General features: G+C 44.4%; 1 protein-coding gene across 3 annotated transcripts in view; it reads right to left on the bottom strand.

Annotated features, from left to right (window-relative positions):
• Gsr (glutathione-disulfide reductase) overlaps positions 1–19,851 on the bottom strand; it is a 64,108-nt gene extending 44,257 nt beyond the window's left edge. Inside the window, exons 1-3 of one of the 3 annotated variants that reach the window (XM_045158598.1) lie at positions 19,600–19,851; positions 5,699–5,725; positions 2,799–2,887 (exon numbers count right to left, since the gene is read on the bottom strand). In XM_045158598.1, the coding sequence (XP_045014533.1) occupies positions 2,799–2,887; positions 5,699–5,725; positions 19,600–19,851 (368 nt within the window). Of the gene's footprint in view, positions 1–2,798; positions 2,888–5,698; positions 5,726–19,067; positions 19,230–19,341; positions 19,442–19,599 lie in introns of those variants that run through there. The other 2 variants (XM_045158600.1, XM_045158599.1) reach the window with 2 other exon arrangements.
• Positions 19,852–20,091: the final 240 nt, after the last annotated feature.

Raw genomic sequence — 20,091 nt, 5'->3', positions numbered from 1 at the left:
ACAGAAATCTCTACCTCCCAGCTGACAAGATTAAGGGTGTAGAACAACACACACCCTTAGGGATTTTGGCTTTGTATGACTACCTATTTGTTTTAACTCCCACAATTGCATACTTCGTGCTGGTTTTTATTGATTGTGTATGTTACTCTGCTGAAGTTTAGAACTTGCCAGTAAATTATTCCACTCAGTCCACTAGAATACTTGCTTAGCAAGCAAATTCAACACCTAGGATTACTTTTGTGGCTTGATTGGGGGACAAGAGCTACACCTGGCACTTTGAACTCATATCCTGAGGGTATATAGAGATGGAGTGCCACATCTGGGAACACTGCAGATAAGTAGAAAACCCAAGCATCAAATCAATTCAGGATGCAAAAGTCGCTACAATATAATACAAGAAAAATCAAAGAATCAGGAAAACAAAGTCCCACCAAAAACTATAAATCCACCAGAAATGATCACCAGTGAGACTGTTCTAGATGAAATGCCTGACAAAAAAATTCAAGAAAATGATGGTATCTATACTCAAAAAAATTAGAGAAGAAAGGAATGGAATCAAAGAAGAAAACAAAGGAATTAAAGAAGAAAACAAACTTCTGAAAGAGAACACAGGAAACTAGCTTAATGAAATAAAGAAGTCATTACAAGACACGAGTAAGGAAATAGAAATACTGAAGAAAAACCAAGCTGAAATCATGGCTCTGAAGAATACAGTCAATGAAATAAAAAGCTCTGTGGAAAGTATCACCAGTAGAATGGATGAAGGAGAGAACAGAATATCTCAACTAGAAGACCAGGTGGCAGATCTAATACAGTCCAACAAAGAGAAAGACAAGCTAATAGCAAGTTATGAATGGGAATTTCAAGATATCTGGGACACTATGAAAAGATCAAACAAGAATTCAGGGTATAACAACAGGAGAAGAATTTCAATACAAAGGCTTAGTAGGAGTTTTCAACAAAATCACAGAAGAAAAATTTCCCCAAATTGGGAAAGAAATGACAATGCAGACACAAGAAGCTTTTAGAACACCAAACAGACAAATCTGGAAAGAACCTCTCCTCGCCATGTTATAATTAAACTACTAAACACACAAACCAAAGAAAATATATTGAAAGCAGTTAGATAGAAAAAGCAAGTCACCTATAAATGCATGCCGATAAGAAAAACTGCAGATTTCTCAATATAAACTTTAAAAGCCAGAAGGGCTTAGAATGACGTATTCCAACTTCTGAAAGATATCAACTGTCAACCAAGATTATGTCATCCTGCAAACCTATGTACCCAATTTGATGGAGAAATAAGGACATTCCACACCAGAAAAAGGCTGAAGGAATTTGTGACTACTACTACTAGTTCTACAGAAAATACCTGAAGGAATTCTTAATTTCGAAGAAAAATCAAAACCCACACAGGAGAAAATAGGAAAAAATAAACCACACTCAGCAGTTAAAACAAATGAGTAAAGGGAAAACAAGAAACACTACAAAATAAGAAGAATGATTAGAATAATGCATACCTTTCAATAATAACTCTTAATATCAACGGCCTCAATGCACCATCCAAAAGACACAGGCTTGCAGACTGGATTAAAAGGCAGGATCCTGCCATTTGTTGCCTCCAGGAAACTCACCTCTCAATAAAAGACACTGACTTAGGGTGAAAGGATGGAAAATGGTATTTCAAGCAAATGGGCCTAGGAAACAAGCAGGGGTTACTATCCTAATATCTGACAGGATAGACTTCAAACCAACATTAGTAAGGAAAGATAATGAAGATATTTTATACTGATTAAGGAACTCTCCAGCAGGAGGACATTACATTCCTAAACATATATGCACCTAACATGGGGGCTCCCAGTTTCATCAAGCAAACACTATTAGACTTAAGGTCACAGATAACATCAAACACAATTATAGTGGGTGACTTCAATACCCCACTTTCATCAATTGACAGGTCATTCTGCCAAAAAATAAACAGAGAGACATCTAAATTAAATAATGTCATGGAACCAATGGACCGAACAGATATCTACAGAACATTCCCTCCAAATGCTGCAGAATATACATTTTTCTCAGCAGCACATGGAACATTCTCTAAAATAGACCATATATTAGGACACAAAGCAAATCTACACAAATATAGGAAAACTGAAATAATCCCTTATACTCTATCTGACCACAATGGGATTAAACTGCAAATCATCAACAAGAAAAGCTACAGAGCAATGGTTGTGTGTGGGCTGGAGAGATGGCTTAGCAGTTAAGGCGCTTGCCTACAAAGCCTAAGGACCCAGGCTTGATCTTTCTCCAGATCCCATGTAAGTGAGACACAAAAAGGTGATGAAAGCACGAGGTCGCCCATGTGTGCTAAGTTGTGCAAGTGTGTGTTCTACTGCAGTGGCCGAGGTCTCGGCACGCCAATTCCCAATCTCTCTCTCTCCAAAATGTAAAATAAAGCTGGGCATGGTGACAAACACCTTTAATCCCAGCACTTGGGAGGCAGAGGTAGGAGGACTGCCAAGAGTTCCAGGACACCCTGAGAATACAGAGTGAATTCCAGGTCAGCCTGAGCTACAGCGAGACCCTACCTCAACCCCCCCACCCGGCCAAAAAAATAAATAAAGATTAAAAAATGGTTGTGTATGCATGTGTGTTCTGGGGATTAAACCCAGGACCTTACACAAGTTAGGCAATAATTCTATCACTGAACTACAATAATACTTCTCCCCCCAAAGTTTATGGCTGGGTTATTAAAACACATTTGTAAATTGAACATTTTTAGCACTAACACTTACCGCCAATTGAATTTACTCTCACAACTTTGAAAGCCATAATCAATATGATCATGCATGACCTCAGAGTGCACGGCTGTGTTCCACATTACCTATAAAATTAAAGTACACAGTCATGCATGAGTGCTAAAGACAGGCACATATATCAATGAATCTCAACTATGTAGCAAGGTAAAATGACTGATCTTGGGGCTGGAGAGATAGCTCAGCAGTTAAGACACATGCCTACAAAGCTGAAGAACCCAGGTTCAATTCCCCAGGACCCACATAAGCCAGATGCACAAGGTGGTGCATGCATCTGGAGTTTGTTTGCAGGGGCTAGAAGCCATGGCATGCCTATATTTAATTTCTCTCTCTCTCTCTCTGTGCTTCTTTCAAATAAATAAATAAAAATATTGATAGACTGACCTTGAATTATAAAACAACAAAGTGGATTAAGACAGAAAGTTCAGGCATATGACTACATGGGTTTTATAGTGAGGATTCCAAAACATTGGGGGACGTTAGATCTACTGTCAAATTAAAAGCAGAATATTAAGCCAAGCATGGTGGTGCATATCTTATAATCCCAGCACTCAGTAGGCTGATGTAGGAGGATCACTGTGAGTTTGAGGCCAGCCTGGGACTATAGAGTGAGTTCTAGGTCAGCCTTGGTTAAAGTTAGATCCTACCTTGAAAAGACCAAACCCAAAACCAAAAAAAAAGGGGGGGCAGAATATCATAGGCCTCATAGTATTCTTTTTTTTTTTTTCGAGGTAGGGTCTCACTCTGGTCCTGGAATTCACTCTGTCGTCTCAGGGTGGCCTTGAGCTCATGGCGATCCTCCTACCTCTGTCTCCCAAGTGCTGGGATAAAAGGCGTGCGCCAACACACCCAGCCTCTCATAGTATTCTTATAAGATTATGGCTTATATTCCCATTTTAAGTTTTAAATTTCCATAAACCTTGTCCTTTCCCATTCAATTCTAGAAACTAGGATGTATCTGTAGCATTAAGGCTTTCAATTTAGAAGAAAATATATGTGATAAGTTGAGGGCTAAAAAGACCAAGGTAATGAAGTCCTATCACACAGTAAGTAGAAACTGCCTTAAGGATGCATGTCACCGAACTACACACAAGCCAAATTAAGCTCTGTGGAACGCCTTGAAGGTCATTCTGTCAATGGGTCAGGATACCAAGTTCAAACTGGCATCCACTGCCCAGATAACAAAGTACCACTTCTCTGCCAGACCAGCTCCAGACTCTGATTCCTTTCTCTTTTATGCCTAAAATAGTTAAACTGATGACTCTCTCATAATTTTATTTACTTATTTATTTGTAAGAGAAAGAGGGAGGAAGGGAAGGAGGGAGGGATAGAGAGAAAATAGGCACACCAGGGCCTCTAGCCATTGCAAACAAACTCCAGACATGTGTCTCCCCTCCCCCCCCCGTGCATCTGGTTTGTGTGGGTCCTGGGGAATCGAACCTGGGTCCTTTGGCTTTGCAGGCAAGTGCCTTAACTGCTAAGCAATCTCTCCCCCCCCCCCCCCTTATTGTTTGTCAAGGTAGGCTCTTGCTCTAACCTAGGCTGACCTAGAATTCACTATGTAGTCTCAGGGTGGTCTTGAACCCACAGTGATCCTCCTACCTCTGCCTCAGGAGTGCTGGGATTAAAGATGCACACCTGGCTTCTTTTTTTTTTTTTTTTGTTATTGGTTTTTCCTAATAGGGTCTCGCTGTAGCCAAGGCTGCCCTGGAATTTACTATGTAGTCTCAAGATGGTCTCAAACCCACAGCAATCCTCCTACCTCTACCTCCCAAGTGCTGGGACTAAAGGCATGCACCACCATCTCAGGCTAGGTTTTAAAAATATTTTCTTTTTATTTGTAAACAGAGAGAAAGAGAGATGGAGACAGACAGAGAGAATGGGCATACCAGGGCCTCCAGCCACCATAAACGAACTCTAGATGCATATGCCACCCTGTGCATCTGGCTTTATTTGGGTACTGGGGAATGAAACCTGGGTCGTTAGGGTTAACAGGAAAGCGCCTAACTGCTGAGCCATCTCTTCACCCCTCACAATTTATTTTTAGACAGGGTCTTACAATTTAGCCAGGCTGGTGGCAATGTTCCTGCTTTCCTCTCCCCTGAGTGCTGGGATTTACAGATGTGACCACTGTACCTGAGGCAGACATTTTTAAATCAAGGTGAAATAACCATTTTATCTGTTACATACATTATCTTAATGCACGTGGAAGATTTATTCAATATTACAAGTTAATAAAAATTACTTTACCTTTCAGTCATTTTGTTATGTCTTTCTTTTTTTGGCTTTTAGAGGCAGAGTCTCACTCTACTCCACTGGAACTTAATTCTGTAGCCACAGGCTGGCATCGAACTCATAGTGATCTTCCTACCTCAGCTTCTTGAGTGCTGGGAGGTGTGTGCCACCATGCCTGGCTTCACTTTTTGAGACAGGGTCTCACTAAGCTGCCTTAAACTTACATTCCTCCTGCTTCAGCCTTCTGAGTAGCTGGGCTTCACTACCAGATCTAGCTATGTTTGATTTTTTTAATGTCTCTTGGTAAGAAGCCGAGAGATAGGCAGTTCCAAGGTTGGCTTACCACCTGCCTAGCATATCTGGCTATATGTAGGTACTGAGGAATCAAACCCTGGCTGTCAGGTTTTATAAGCAAGCACCTTTAACCACTGAGCCATCTCTCCGGCCAGTTGGTGTTTTGGTTGTTTTTGTTTGTTTCTGGCCAGGAACTTGCTCGCTGTGTAGTCTCAAGCTGGCCTCAGCCTCCCTAGGGCTGGGATTAAAGGTGTGCACCAACTTTAGCTGATTTGTTTGGAAACACTCCACTTCTCATGATTATCAAACATAAACAAGAGTATGGAGGGAAGGAAAAATAAATACTTCACCTTTTTGGGTACACATCCAACATTCACCTAGAAAAAAAATTAAAAAGACATACTTTAGGACTATTGAATCCAAACTATCAAACACACCTGTACAAAATTTACCCCACAGTTCAGTTACAACTAGATTCAGGGTTGGAAAATGACATTATTTTCCTTATGTAATGAAACAGAAAATTTTTGCCCATTAGTATTTTCTACCAAAAAAGAAAGAAAGAAAGAAAGAAAGAAAGAAAGAAAGAAAGAAAGAAAGAAAGAAAGAAAGAGAGAGAAAGAAAAAGTAGCAGCAATCAGTGAAAGGACAATAAAGACACTCAACCCATTTGAGTTTTAAGTAAGAGAAATTTCTGAGAAATGTACTATGAATTCTGGGGATGCAACTCCCAGGATGGCTAATTCCACTGGACAAAGCAGTGAGATTTATACCCACATAAAGCTTTATAAGAAAGCTCAGTAGAGTTAGACCATAAATTTGACTCACAGCCTCCTGGACATCAATCCACAAAGGAAACCAGTTATGAGATTTCATCTGGGAAACACTCACAAAGCACTCAGGAAAATAAGTATCACATGGCAAGGCTAGACAGAAATTCCTTGCAAGTACTTTTCATTTTTTGTTTGTTTTTGAGGTGGGGTCTCACTCTAGCCCAGGGTGACCTGGCTAGCTAGCTAGTCTAGCCTAATTGGTGAGCTCCAGGCCAATGAGAGACCCTGTCTCAAAATGAGGTGGATGGCTTTCCTAGAGAGAACACCCTCTCATTTGTAATACCTTTTTCAAAAGTACATTTATTTGCCTGAATGTGGGGAGAAGCACACCGAGACCTTTTGCCACTGCAAATGGACACCAGACACCTGTGCCACTTTTTGCATCCAGCTTACATGGGTGGCTTAGGAACTGAACTCAGGTTGGCAGGTTTTGCAAGCAAGCCCTTAAACCACTAAGCCATCTTCCTAGACCCCGCCTCCTGCCCCCCTCTCTACCTACCTACCTACCATCTATGTACTCATTATATAGTCCATGCTGCCCTTGAACTCTGAACCTTAGTGCTTCAATCTCTCAAGTGCTGAGATTATAGCATGAGCCACCATACTCAATTTACAGTATAGGGTGATTTGGGGGAATTTTTGTTTTTAAATATTTTATTTACTTATTTAGTATTTATTAACTTACTTGAGAGAGAAAAGCAGATAAGACAGTAAGAATGAGTATACCAGGGCATCCAGCCATTGCAAAAAAAACTCCAGGCACATGTACCACCTTGTGCCACTGGCTTTACATGGGTACTGGGGAATTGAACCTGGGTTTTTTGGCTTGGCCAGCAAATGCCTTAACTGCTAAGCCACCTCTCCAGCCCCCCTTTTTTTTTAAAAAAAAAAAAAAAAGAAAGAAAATTTTATTTGAGAGAGAGAGAAGATGCATATAGAAAGAATAGGTGTAAGCTGGGCATGGTGGCACATGCCTTTAATCCAGCACTTGGGGGGACATAGAAGGAACACCATGGGTTCAAGGCCACCGTGAGACTACCGTGTGAATTCCAGGTCAGCCCGGGATAGAACAAGACCCTACCAAAAAGAAAGAAAGGAAGAAAGAGAGAGAGAGATTAATAGGATGGCATTGCATATATGTAAGTAGAAGAACAGAAAAAAAAAAAAAGATTAATGGTGAAAAGGCCTAAATGAGGTCAAGGGTAGAGGTGGAGTAAAGGAAAGGTGGAGGGAGGGCTAATCAAAATCTAAGAGGATATAAATAAGTTATATGGAAAACTACTTTTTTGGACAATGGAACACTCAGAAGCCATAGATAATTAGTAGAAAAATTTCAGTGCCAGGGATAGGATACCTTCCAGTGAGTTGTTGGCCAGGGAGGTCACTGATATCCCTAAAACATTGCAGGTCATTGCCAAGGCCCTTGGTTTCCCACCAGGAATAGATGGTAAGACCATCTATTGCTGAAGACTCCACATGCTTGGGCTGCAAGGTCACTGAGAAATCCTGCTGGAGCTGAGCTGAAAACCTCCTCCATGTACACCAACTGACAGAAAGCTGGAAAAAGCCATGCTGCATGCAGTTCAATGGGAGAGAGAGAATTCACCCAGTAGAGATACTCAACAGTGGACACTGCAAGACTTAAATTTGGCCAGCCAGGCCAACTGAGCCAACAGGTGCAATAGTGGCATGTCTGGTATGGGAGAAACCAACCACCCTCTAATTTGACTGGAGGCCCACTCCATGGGAAGGCATACATCCCTGATACTGAAAACCTACAACAGGGGTTGTCATGATCCCTAGGGGTGTAATGTCTGCTGGTGTCTGGCTAAATATATATACTATGCTCACCAAAGTACTAATGTTCATACCCATATATTAATGCTACTCTCACTTTTGGTTAGAGAAGCTTCTCTTTTTCAGATGGTGGTGACCTTGGGATGACTCAGAGGCACCATGGTGCTGAAAAGAAGTGACAGAGAAGTGCTCAGCACTGAAATATCTCAATATCTTCCAAGGCTTAGGGTCCATTGAAGAAGAGGTCACAGAAAGAATGTAAGAGCCACAGAAAGGGTAGGACTCCTTACAACATGCTCCTCTAGACACAAAATGGCCTGCATATCCATGACCTCGTAGTACTTGATACTACCTATGCAAGACCATCATAATAGGAGGAAAAGTTCATGACATTAAAATAAAAGAGGGCTGGAGAGATGGCTTAGCGAGCAGTTAAGCACTTGCCTGTGAAGCCTAAGGACCCCAGGTCAAGGCTCGATTCTCTAGGAACCACGTTAGCCAAATGCACAAGGGGGTGCATGCATCTGGAGTTCATTTGCAGTGGCTAGAAACCCTGGCGTGCCCATTCTCATTCATTCTCTCTCTCTCTCTCTCTCTCTCTCCCTCCCTCCCTCTCTGTGTGTGTGTGTCTTTCTGTCTCTGTCACTCTCAAATAAATAAATAATGAACAAAAAAAATTAAAAAAAATAAAAGAGAGACTGATTGAGAGGGGGAGGGGATATGACGGAGAGTGAAGTTGCAAAGGGAAAAGTGGGAGGAGGGAGGGAATTACCATGGGATATTGTTTATAATTATGGAAGTTGTCAATAAAAATAATTTTTTTTTAAAAAGGGCTGGAGAGATGGCTTAGCAGTTAAGGCACTTGCCTGTGAAGCCGAAGGACCCAGGTTTGGTTCTCCAGGTCCCACATAAGCCAGATGCCTAATGATGGCACATGCATCTGGAGTTTGTTTGCAGTGGCTAGAGGCCCTGGCATGCCCATTCTCTCTTTCCCTCTGTCTCTAATAAATAAATAAATAAATAAAATCTTTAAAAAAAAATCTTTTAAATAAAAAGAAAGAGAAAGAATGGGCATGTCAGGGCCTCAAGCCACTGCAAACACAAGACGTATGTATCACCTTGTGCATCTGGCTTTATGTGGGTATTGGGGAATTGAACCTAGATCCTTTGGCTTTGCTGGTAAGCACCTTAACCACTAAGCCATCTCTCCAATCCTTTTGTATTTGTTTTTTGGTTTTTTTGAGGTAGAGTTTCACTGTAGCTCAGGCTGACCTGGAACTTGCTCTGTAGTCCCTGGCTGGCCTTGAACTCACAGTGATATCCCTACCTTTGCCTCCAGACTGCTGGAATTAAAGGCATGCATCACCACACCCGGCTTAGGTGTCTACTTCTAAATTTGGTTATTTTTTTAAGTTAGCATGCACATGAATGGGCTTCATTATGGAACTTTCATATATACATGTCATTAGACTTTGTTCTTCTCTCTTTCCCCAACTCTTCTCCCCAATCCTTTCTGGCTGGTGATACTTGGATTTTAGGTTTTTTTTTTTTTCTTTATAATATTTTATTTATTTATTTGAGAAAGTGAAAGAGGCAGATAGAGAAAGTGAAAGAGGCAGATAGAGAACGGGTGCATCAGGGCCTCTAGTCACTGCACATGAACTCCAGACACATGCACCACCTTTTGCATCTGGCTTCACATGGGTACCAGGGAATCAAAGGTCATTAGGTTTTGCAGGCAAGGACCCTAACCACTGAACTATCTCCAGCCCTTTAGCCTGTTTCTTGAACTTGGAGCCATTCATTCATTTCAAAGAATGTTTTAAACACCCACTTGTGCCAGGCATTATGCAAAGTAAAGCCATAACTGACATCATCCCAGCTGTTGTGGAACCTCCAGTCCTGGCCAGAAAGGCTCTGAGCTTATTATCCAATGACTAGATCATAGAGCACTAGATCAGACAGGGAGGATGGTTGGAAACTGCAACCCTGTTGGATCAGAAAATCTGCACTGTACACTTCAGGGCCTGGGGACATAGCTGGGGCTGTGACCCTGAAATACTACTAGTCCTATTTTGGCAGTTCCTGGGAACTGGGCCACCTCAGGCTTTCCAGGTGTCTGCTGGCATTAGAGCTCCACCCAGTCTCTTTGACTTGGAAAGAATGAAAAGCACATTCAATTATATTCAAACTTGGAGGAGCCAGGAGAAAAACATCCAACAGCTAGTGTTCATTTCTCTCTCCTGGGCACCCCCTTCACCTTCCCCCTCCACTAGTGGATGTGGGCAAGAAGTCAGAAAGCACAGGCCAAGACCACTAGACAGCCTGACATCTGGCCTTCGGGTGAGATTTATAATTCCCCCTTAGTGGTTTCCACTCTGGAGATGGAATAGCTTTTATTTTTGTTTTTGTTTTTCTAGGTAGAGTCTCAGTCTAGCCCATGCTGACCTGGAATTCACTATGTAGTCTCAGGTGGCTTTGAACTCTTGGCAATCCTCCTACCTGTGTCTCCTGAGTGCTGGATTAAAGGTGTGCACTACCACACCTGGCTGGAGTAGTTTTGTTTTTTTTAATTTTTATTTATTTATTTATTTGAGAGAGGGAAAGAGGCAGTGTGTGTGTGTGTGAGAGAGAGAGACAGAGAGAGAGAGAGAGAGAATGGGTGCGCCAGGGCTTCCAGCAACTGCAAACCAACTCCAAATGTATTGTATCACCTTGTGCATCTGGCTTACATGGTCCTGGGGAATTGAACCTGGGTCCTTTGGCTTTGCAGGCAAGTGCCTTAACTGCTAAGACATGACGTCTCTAGCTCCTGGAATAGCTTACAAATTTTTTTTTTCTTTATTTATTTGAGAGAGAGAGAATGGGTGCACTAGGGCCTCCAGCCACTGCAAACAAACTCCAGACTCATGTGCCACCTTGTGCATCTCACTTACGTGGGCCCTGGGGAATCGAATCTGGGTCCTTTGGCTTTGCAGACAAGTGCCTTAACTGCTAAGCCATGTTTCCAGCTCCTAGAATATCTTTATTTATTTTTTCTTTATTTATTTGAGAGAGAGAGAGAGAGAGAATGGATGCACTAGGAATTAGAATTTGGGGTTGACTACAGCAACATGAGAAATACTAGAAAGAAAGCCAGCACCGACTATTCTTTATTGGAGGAACGGCAGCTTTCCCAGGATAAAACTGCTGCTGCATTTGAAAGTGGGAGAGAGTAGAGATATATAACGTGAGAGATTTTTTTGGGGGGAGGGCTTTGGGAGAGCAGAATGGGGGAAGGTAAAAAGCCTTTTCTTCTGTTTACTAATTACCAGTCCAGAGGGCTTGGTAGCTCTTGAGGCTGGATCTTTGAGCGCTTGCTTTGTGACAGGTGTCCCTTATCATGTGTGGTGGTTTGATTCGGTGTCCCCCATAAACTTAGGTGTTCTGGATGCTAGGTTCCCAGCTGATGGCAATTGGAAATTAAAGCCTCCTGGAGGTGGTGTATTGTTGAGAGTAGGCTTATAGGTGTTATAGCCAGTCCCCCCCCCCCCCCCCCGCGCCACCATACCAGTGTTTGGCACACTCTCCTGTTCCTATTGTTCACCTTATGTTGGCCAGGAGGTGATGTCCACCCTCTGCTCATGCCATCATTTTCCCTGCCATCGTAAAGTTTCCCCTAGAGCCTGCAAGCTAAAATAAACCTCTTTTTCACACAAGCTCTCTTGGTTAGGTGATTTCTACCAACAATGCAAATCTGACTGCAACATCATGCTATGGTCCAGGCAAGTTTTATGATCCACTGAGGTCAGTGGTCTGAGACCAGTGGTTCATTAACCCTTCACTAGGGCCTCCAGCCACCACAAACAAACTTCAGATGTATGTGCCACCTTGTGCATCTGGCTTACATAGGTTCTGGGGCATATAACCTGGGTCCTTAGGCTTTGCAAGCAAGCTTCTTAACCACTAAGCCATCTCTCCAGCCCTAGATAGGTTTTGAGGTTAAAGATCACATTCATAAAGCACATCTAGTTTATGATAGACCAGTGATGACATTGACCATCTCAATTATGTCTGCTGTCTGCTGGTTCCTCATGTATGGCAAGACCTGTGGGAAAAAAGGAGATAATTCCTCAGGGCTCTCTATGTGAAAGAGACTGATTGCCAAGAAAGTTTGTCTTCTAGCCTGGACACAGGGTCTGCAGGGTTCTGGCTTCCCAGAGGTGCACACAGTTGATAAACCCTAAGCAAATGACACTTTCCACCTGGCAAATCCCCTCATAGATCCCCATTCTTCAGGTGGCATAACCAATTGTAAGAGCCACATTTCTAGCACTTTGCTTAGAGAGTCTTATGAAGCTTAGTCTCCCTTCTAAAGTAACAATTCATGCTCAAGGGCTCAGTGGGCCCAGCAGTGCTGGCTTATGGTAGAAGAAACTTCTCAAGCAGGCAGAAGAGGTATGCAGGTAGCAAAATTTATGACTTCACCATTTTTCTCAGACGGGTCCCTTTATTTTCAATTCTGTCTAAGCAAAATGCTTCCCATTCCCAATATTGTTAATTTACAACCACACCTACTAAGCATGTCACCTGGGCTTAAATAACAGGCAACTTTGTTCCAGTTTTTTCCCTGGCAACTTGCAATAAAGCTCTTATGGTGTTCTCTTTCTTCTTTACACCCTAACATCTAGTTCCAGACCAGTGTAAGAAAGGAGTACTTACAAAGTAGACCATTCACTGGAGATACAGCTCAGCAGTAGAGCATTTGCCCAGCATGCACAAAGCCCTGGGTTTGAGCCTTAGCATTAAATAATGAATGAATCAGTCATGAGCCAGGTATAATGGCATATGCCTATATCTCAGCACTTGGCAGGAGGATCAAGAGTTCCAGGCTAGCCTGGGCTATGTAGTAAGACTATCTGCAAAACAAAACAGAAAACACACACTAGTCATCCTGTATGAAGCAAAACACTAGGTACACAGCTCATTCTTTCAGCAACTGTATCTTGGAGCATCTACTATGTGCAAGACACTGTTCTGTGGGCTGAAATAGAACAATGAAATATAATGGTGACCAAAACAGATGAAGACCCCAGTCTTAACATTTATTTTTATTTATTTATTTATTTTGGTTCTTTGAGGTAATGTCTTACTCTAGCTCAGGCTGACCTGGAATTCACTCTATAGTCTAAGGGTTGCCATGAATTCATAGTGATCCTCCTACCTCTGCCTCCCAAGTGTTAGGATTAAAGACGTGTGCCACCATGCCAAGCTATTTATATTTATTTAAATTTTTTTATATGTGGGTATGTCACAGCATGCATTTGGAGGTCAAAGGGCAACTTCAAGGTATCTGTGCTCTACCACTTTTGAGACAGGTCTCTTGTTGCTGCAAATGAACTGTCAGACTAGCTGTCTTTATAGCAAGTCATCTGTTTTACACCAACAGTAACAGTAAGTATCAGATGTTGTCTGGGCATCATGTACTCGTATCTCCAGAACCCATTAAATATTCCTTTGAAGCCTTTTTCATTCCAGATCAGGGTTAGTTTGGGTGAGGGGAGGGAGTCAGAGGGAACTCCCCCCCCCCCCCAGTTCTTCCAAGGTGGGCATAGGCGGAGCACTGTGTTCAAAGGCAGCTCCCTGAGGCTCTGTTTCACTCTGTCTTTGGGCCCACTTTGCACTGCTCTTCTGTTAGCACCTGGCATGATTCCACGTTTACTTGGTTTGTTTTCAAATGTGTTTTAACGGACAATTTGTTCCTCAGTATAACACAGGACCTAGGTACTAGACAAAACAAATGCTCCCCAACTTTCTACCAGGGCCTATGCCAAACCAATCTTTCATGAAGCAAAAACAGGGAGTCCCTGCAATAAGTGTTTCATAAAGCTGGAAGTGGAGGTAGGGTCGCGCTCTAGCTCAAACTGACCTGGAATTCACTATGGAATCTCAGGGTGGCCTCAAACTAATGGTGATTCTCATTCCTCTGCCTCCCAAGGGCTGGGATTAAAGGCGTGCACCACCTCGCCTGGCAAGCTTCTCAGTTTCTAAAAAATATTTTATTTATTTATTTGAGAGAGAGAGAGAGAGAATGGGTGCACCAGGGTCTCTAGCCACTGAAAACGAACTCTAGGTGCATGCACCACCTTGTGCATCTGGCTTATATGGGTCCTGGGTCCTTAGGCTTTGTGGGCAGCACCTTCACCATTAAACCATCACTCACTCCAATCCCAGCTTCTCATTTTTTTTTAAGTCAAGATGTTTCATTCTTGATGATTCATCTTTTTCTTTTTTAATATATTTTATTTATTTGAGAGAGAAAGAGAGGAGAGAATGGGTGCACCAGGGCCTCCAGCCACTGCAAACGAACTCCAGAAGCGTGCACTCCCTAGTGCATCTGGCTATGTGGGTCCTGGAGAATCAAACTGAGATCCTTTGGCTTTTCAGGCAAACACCTTAACCGCTAAGCCATCTCTCCAGCCTCCAACTTCTCATTGTTTATAACTCACTTATTTGTTTATTTAAAAGGAGGGACTGAGGAGAGAGACAGAGAGAAAAGAGAGAGAAGACGTAAGAACAGGGCCTCCTGCTGTTGCACTTGCAACTCTAGATCCATGAGCCACTTTCCATCTAGCTATATGTGGGTATTGGGGAACTGAACCTGGACCAGCAGGCTTTACAAGCAAGCACTTTAACCAATGAGCTACCTCCCTAGCTAATTTCTTATTAAACTATTTTAAAAATATTTTTATTGTATTAATTTGGTAGAAAGAGAGAACAGATGTGCCAGGACCTGCAAATGAACTCCAGACTCATGTTCCACCTTGCACATCTGGTTTACATGGGTGCTGGGGAATTGAACCTGGGTCCTTTGGCTTTGCAGGCAAACACATTAACTGCTAAGCCATCTCTCCAGGCCTATCAAACTATTTTTTATTGAGGTTGGTGGGATAGCTCCAGTGGTAGAACACATTCTTAGTATGCACAAGGCCACCTTTGGAGTTCAATCTTCCATGCTTGAAAAAAAACCAAACAGTGCTGGTTAAGGCAAGCCTAAAAAGCCTAAGGACCTATGTTTAACTTCCCAGAACCCATACAAGCTGTATGTTCATGATGGCACATGCATATGGAGTTTGTTTGCAATGGCAAAAGGCCCTGATGCACCCAATTTCTCCCTTTCTCCTTCCCTTACTCCTCCCTCCCTTTCTTCTCTCTAATAATTTTTTTTAAAAATTTAAAAAAATAGTATCAATTGGGCTGGAGAGATGGCTTAGCAGGATAAGGCATCCCATTCTCTCTCTATCCGCCACTCGCTCTCAAATAAATTTAAATCTTTTAAAATATTTTACTTATTTAAGAGAGAAAGAGCCAGATAGAGAAAATGGGTGTGCTAGGGTTTCCGGCCACTGTGAAAGAACTCCAGATGCATGCGCCACCTTGTGCATCTGGCTTGTCAGTACTAGGGAATCAAACCTGGGTCCTTTGGCTTTGCAGGCAAATGCCTTAACCAGCCCCAATAATATCAACCGTAATAAAACTAGTAGAGACAGAAGATGTTAGTACCTTCTCAATGGTATTTAAAAAAATTAGGGGCTGGGGGATGGAGTGATGCCACAGTGGATAAGGCACTTGCCTGCAAAGCCTAAGGATCTGGGATGATTCTCTAGTACCCACCTAAAGCCAGATCCACAAAGTGGTGCATGCATCCTGAGTTCATGTGCAGCAGCTAGAGGCCCTGGCATGCCCATTCTCATTCTCTTTCTTTCTCCTTGCAAATAAGTAAAAGTCAGGCTGGAGAGATGATGCAGTCAGTAAAACACCTGCCAGGCAAGCAAGAGGCCTGAGGGCTCAGGTGCACGCCTGTAATTTCAGTGCTTCGGAGGTGGACACAAGTGAGTCCCCAGGCAAGCAGCCTAGCTAGACTAGCTGAACTGGTGAGCTCTGGGTTCAGTGAGAGACTCTGTCTCAATAAACAGCGCAGAAAGCAATAGGAGAACACACCCAATGTCAACCTCTGGCATTCACAAACACATGCACATGTGCTCATACACATGCACGGGCGTACACACACACACACACTCAAATTACAACTGGGCTGTGGGCGTGGTTCAGTTGGCAGAGTGCTTGCCTAGCAGGCATGAAGCCAGGATTTAGTTGCCAATACTACAAACCTGTAATCCCAGCACTCATATCAGAGCTTTAAGATCATCCTCAACTACATAGAATGTGGGTCCTGGGGAATCGAACTGAGGTCCACGTGACTTTGCAGGCAAGTGCCTTAACTGCTAAGCCATCTCTCCATCCCAGCTGAAGAGATTTTTAGAAAATATTTTATTTTTATTTACTTGAGAGAAAAAGAGAAGAACAAAGGGGAAGAGAATGAGGCGGGCGTGGTGGTGCACGCCTTTAATCCCAGCACTCGGGAAGCAGAGGTAGGAGGATCGCTGTGAGTTTGAGGCCACCCTGAGACTACATAGTGAATTCCGGGTCAGCCTGGGCTAAAGTGAGACCCTACCTCCAAAAATAAAAAGAGAGAGAGAAAAGAAAAAGAGAATGAGCACATGAGGGCCTCTAGCCACTGCAAACGAACTCCTAATGCATGTACCACCCTGTGCATCTGGCTTGTGTAGGTACTGAGAAATCAAACCTGGGTCCTTGGGTTTCACAGGCAAGCACCTTAAACTCTAAGCCATTTCTCCAGCCCTGGGGAGGGACTTTGTTTTTGCATGTGCATGTAATAGTAGATGTCATGTGGCATGTGTGGCACATGCACATGTGTGTGATGTGGTGGCCTATGCACATACGACAGACAGAAGAGAATATTGGGTGCTCCCCTCCACTGCTCATCTGCTTGTTTCCTTGAGCTCTGGCAGCTTCCCAAGCCCTACCACTACCCACAGTCTCTGCTCCTCACCAGTCTGCCACGTTTGTACGGGAAGTGCTCTTAATCACTCCACCATCTCTGTAGCCCTTCTTATTTATTTTGTTTTGTTGAGATAGGGTTCATATATAACCCTGGCTGGCTGTGTAGTCAAGCTTGGCCTTAAATTGGAGGCAGTGTCCCAAGTACAGAGAATGCAGAGAGAGCCAGTTTTTTGTGTTTTTGAGATAGTGTCTTGTTATATACACAGGCGCTACTTGAACTCAATAATCCTCTTGCCTCAGCCTCCCAAGTTCTGGGATGATAGGTGTGTGCCACCACACCCAGCAAGAGTCAATCTTAAGGTTTTATCTAGCTTTCCCAAGGTATAACTCATAATAGTATTATTTACCAGCTTGGCATGGGGGTACACAGCTATCATCTCAGCACTGGGGAGGTGGAGGCAGCAAGATTTGGAGTTCAAGGTCCTCCTGGACTACACAAAAGGAGAGACCTTGTTCTAACCAACACCCCCCCCAAAAAGTATCATTTACTACAAAATAACTTATTGTAATTCACCTGATCTAAATTCTTTCACCATTCCAGAAAAAAACATTTTGTTTTAAACAGTGCCTTCCCCTAGAGACACCTGGCAAGTTTTCAATCTTTCTACTTGAGCCGCTTGTATACAGCTCCCCGCCCCCCACAATCCATCCATGGGTTTCCTATCTCTTACCTTCATTACAGCAAAAGATAACCTATGTCCAAAGTATAGGGCCTGAGCTGTTGTGTGCCATTGCGCCAAACACTTCCATATCAAATACTGATCCTCTAATGTTCAAAAAACACTCTTCTTCCAGAAATCTTGCCACATGCCCAGGAGGAAGTGATAATTCCAACACTTGTCTGAACTATCTTAACCTGCAGCAATTAAGGCAGACCACCCCAACTGAGGTTGACTGCCTGATATTTGTGATCTCCTCATCACACGATAACTTCCAGGAAGGGACATCTGTCTTAGAAATGCTTATATGTGTGTCAAGATTCAACCCAAGAACCTAATAAAAGAAAAACTGAAAGGATGTGCCTCAATTTTCCCTACAAACGCCTGGAAGTCACTGCTTGTAATAACTTCACTAACACAACCGCGGAATGCACACATAACTGAAACTCTTGAGCAAGTCCCAACCCACATCTACCCACTACTTACATCTTCTCTGATACTATCTACACACCCGTCCTTTGTTTGTTTTGTTTTATTATTGAAAACTAAAAGCCAGAGGTAGGAGGGTCATCGTGGGTTCGAGTTCGTGAGTTTGAGGCTGCCCTCAGACTACATGGTGAATTCCAGGTCAGTCTGGGCTAGAGCAAGAACCTACCTCGAAAAACACCAAAACAACAATAACAAAAGCCTGTATAAGAGCCTTCATGTATTGAAAATATTAAATGGAGGATTTCCAAAGGATATTAATGCTTTAATAGAAATAACAGCTGCTGCAGGAGGATGACCTGGGCATAGCCAAGTATTCAATGGACGTCAGGGTAAATGGCTATCTGGAGCTACTCTTTCTGGGGCCCTGAAGCAGTTTCTCTCCCCAGTCACATTCTTAAAACAGGTCAGCCCCTTCTTGATTAATACCAGTAGAACCAGCAAGGGCAGTAGATGCCACGGGCCCACTGTGATATAAACAAGGAAAGAGGAAAACAGAAGTAAAGATGAAAACTCCCACAGGTAGCGGGGAGTCTATGAGCAGCGGTCCTGCCTTCTGCACAGACTTCCAGTCTTCCTGGACTCAAGTGTCAAAGCAAGTCAAGGGTTAACAGTGACCGGTCCTTTCTCTTCCTCCCAGGGTCATTCTGAACACAAAAAGGAGTCAGCTCGGCTAGAGCTGTTCCGGTCTCGCTTCATTCATTTCAGAATGGACTACTGAGCAAGACATTTAAGGCAATGAGAGGGAAGGCAAATATAGAACCCATCCCTGCCGTGGGGGCGCTGCCTCACCGTGACTAAGCAGTTCCCAATGTAGTGTAATTTACACATCAGCCTTCAAACGAATTTAGAGAACTTAGTCCCAATCCCAGGTTACTCTGGAATTCAGCATTTTCACTGTCAGCTGCAAGTAGTTTGTAACAGGAAAAGGTCACACAAATAATGCGGACACAAAATTTTAAAAATGTCTCTCAATATTCGCGATCCTAAATCTGCCTCCAAACAAGGCAAAGCAAACAAAAACAAATCTGAGGACTCACCCAATAAAGCCTTCTCTCGGGGTAACCTGTATTTCTCAACATGGGCTACATCTCCGACCAAAGAAATGAGAGACCCTTAAAGTGGGAGAACCCACGCAGAATTTTCATCTCGAGTGTACAAGGTGGAGGACCTCCTGCCTTTGAAATGTGCAGGAGACCAGGAAGCCCATTCCTCTCTCCCTGCACCACGTCCCTGCACACGGGCCATTCGCAACTTTTCCAGCAGCCGTTTAGTGTCTCACCAGATCCAGTACAGAATGCAATACTCGCCCACCTGGAGGACGATGCTAGAAAATTCTGTTGGACTTAAGCTCCAGCTTTTGTCAGCGTTGCACCTGCGCGTGCAAAGCGCCGACTCCACCGGGCCCCAGAGAGGACTTTGCACCCTCGATCCAGCGGCCGGGTCCTAGGCTCAAGCAGCACGGGACGGCCCACAGGGCGCCGGGGTCCCGCTCGGGGCGCGGGCGGCGGGGACGGCAGTGGGCAGGCAGGGGGCGAGCGGGACGGGGGACGCGCAGGGCCCGGTACTCACGCAAGTGCCGCCCAGCTTGTGGCCCTCGACCACGGCGGCCCTGGCGCCGAGCTCCGCCGCCCGGCGCGCGCTGGCCAGCCCGCCCGAGCCGCCGCCGATCACCAGGTAGTCGTAGCACGCGTCGGCGCCGGGCGGCGGGCGCTGGGGCTGCGGCTCCTGCCTGCACGCCATGGCGCGGGAGAGGGCGCGCGGGCACGGGCGCCGCAGGCCGAGCCTCGCGCTCGCGCTCAGCGCCCGCGGCAGCAGGGCCATGCGCGGAAGGAAGTGCGCGCGCAGGGGCGCCGGCGGGCGGGCGGGCGGGCGGCAGCGGGGGCGCGGGGCCGGCCGCGGGGGCGCTGCCTCACCGTGACTAAGCAGCGGCCTGGCGCGCGCCCGCGGGCAGGACGGGGAGGGGCTCGCGCCGAGCTCGGGACCGGACGGGACGCGAGCCGGGCTCGGGCTGCCCGGGGCGCGGCAGGAAAGCGCGCGGCCGACGTCTCCAGGAAGTTGATT

Source organism: Jaculus jaculus, chromosome 9 (assembly GCF_020740685.1).
Source record: "Jaculus jaculus isolate mJacJac1 chromosome 9, mJacJac1.mat.Y.cur, whole genome shotgun sequence".
Taxonomy (NCBI): Eukaryota; Metazoa; Chordata; class Mammalia; order Rodentia; family Dipodidae; genus Jaculus; species Jaculus jaculus.
This window is presented reverse-complemented; position numbering and strand designations above follow the sequence as displayed.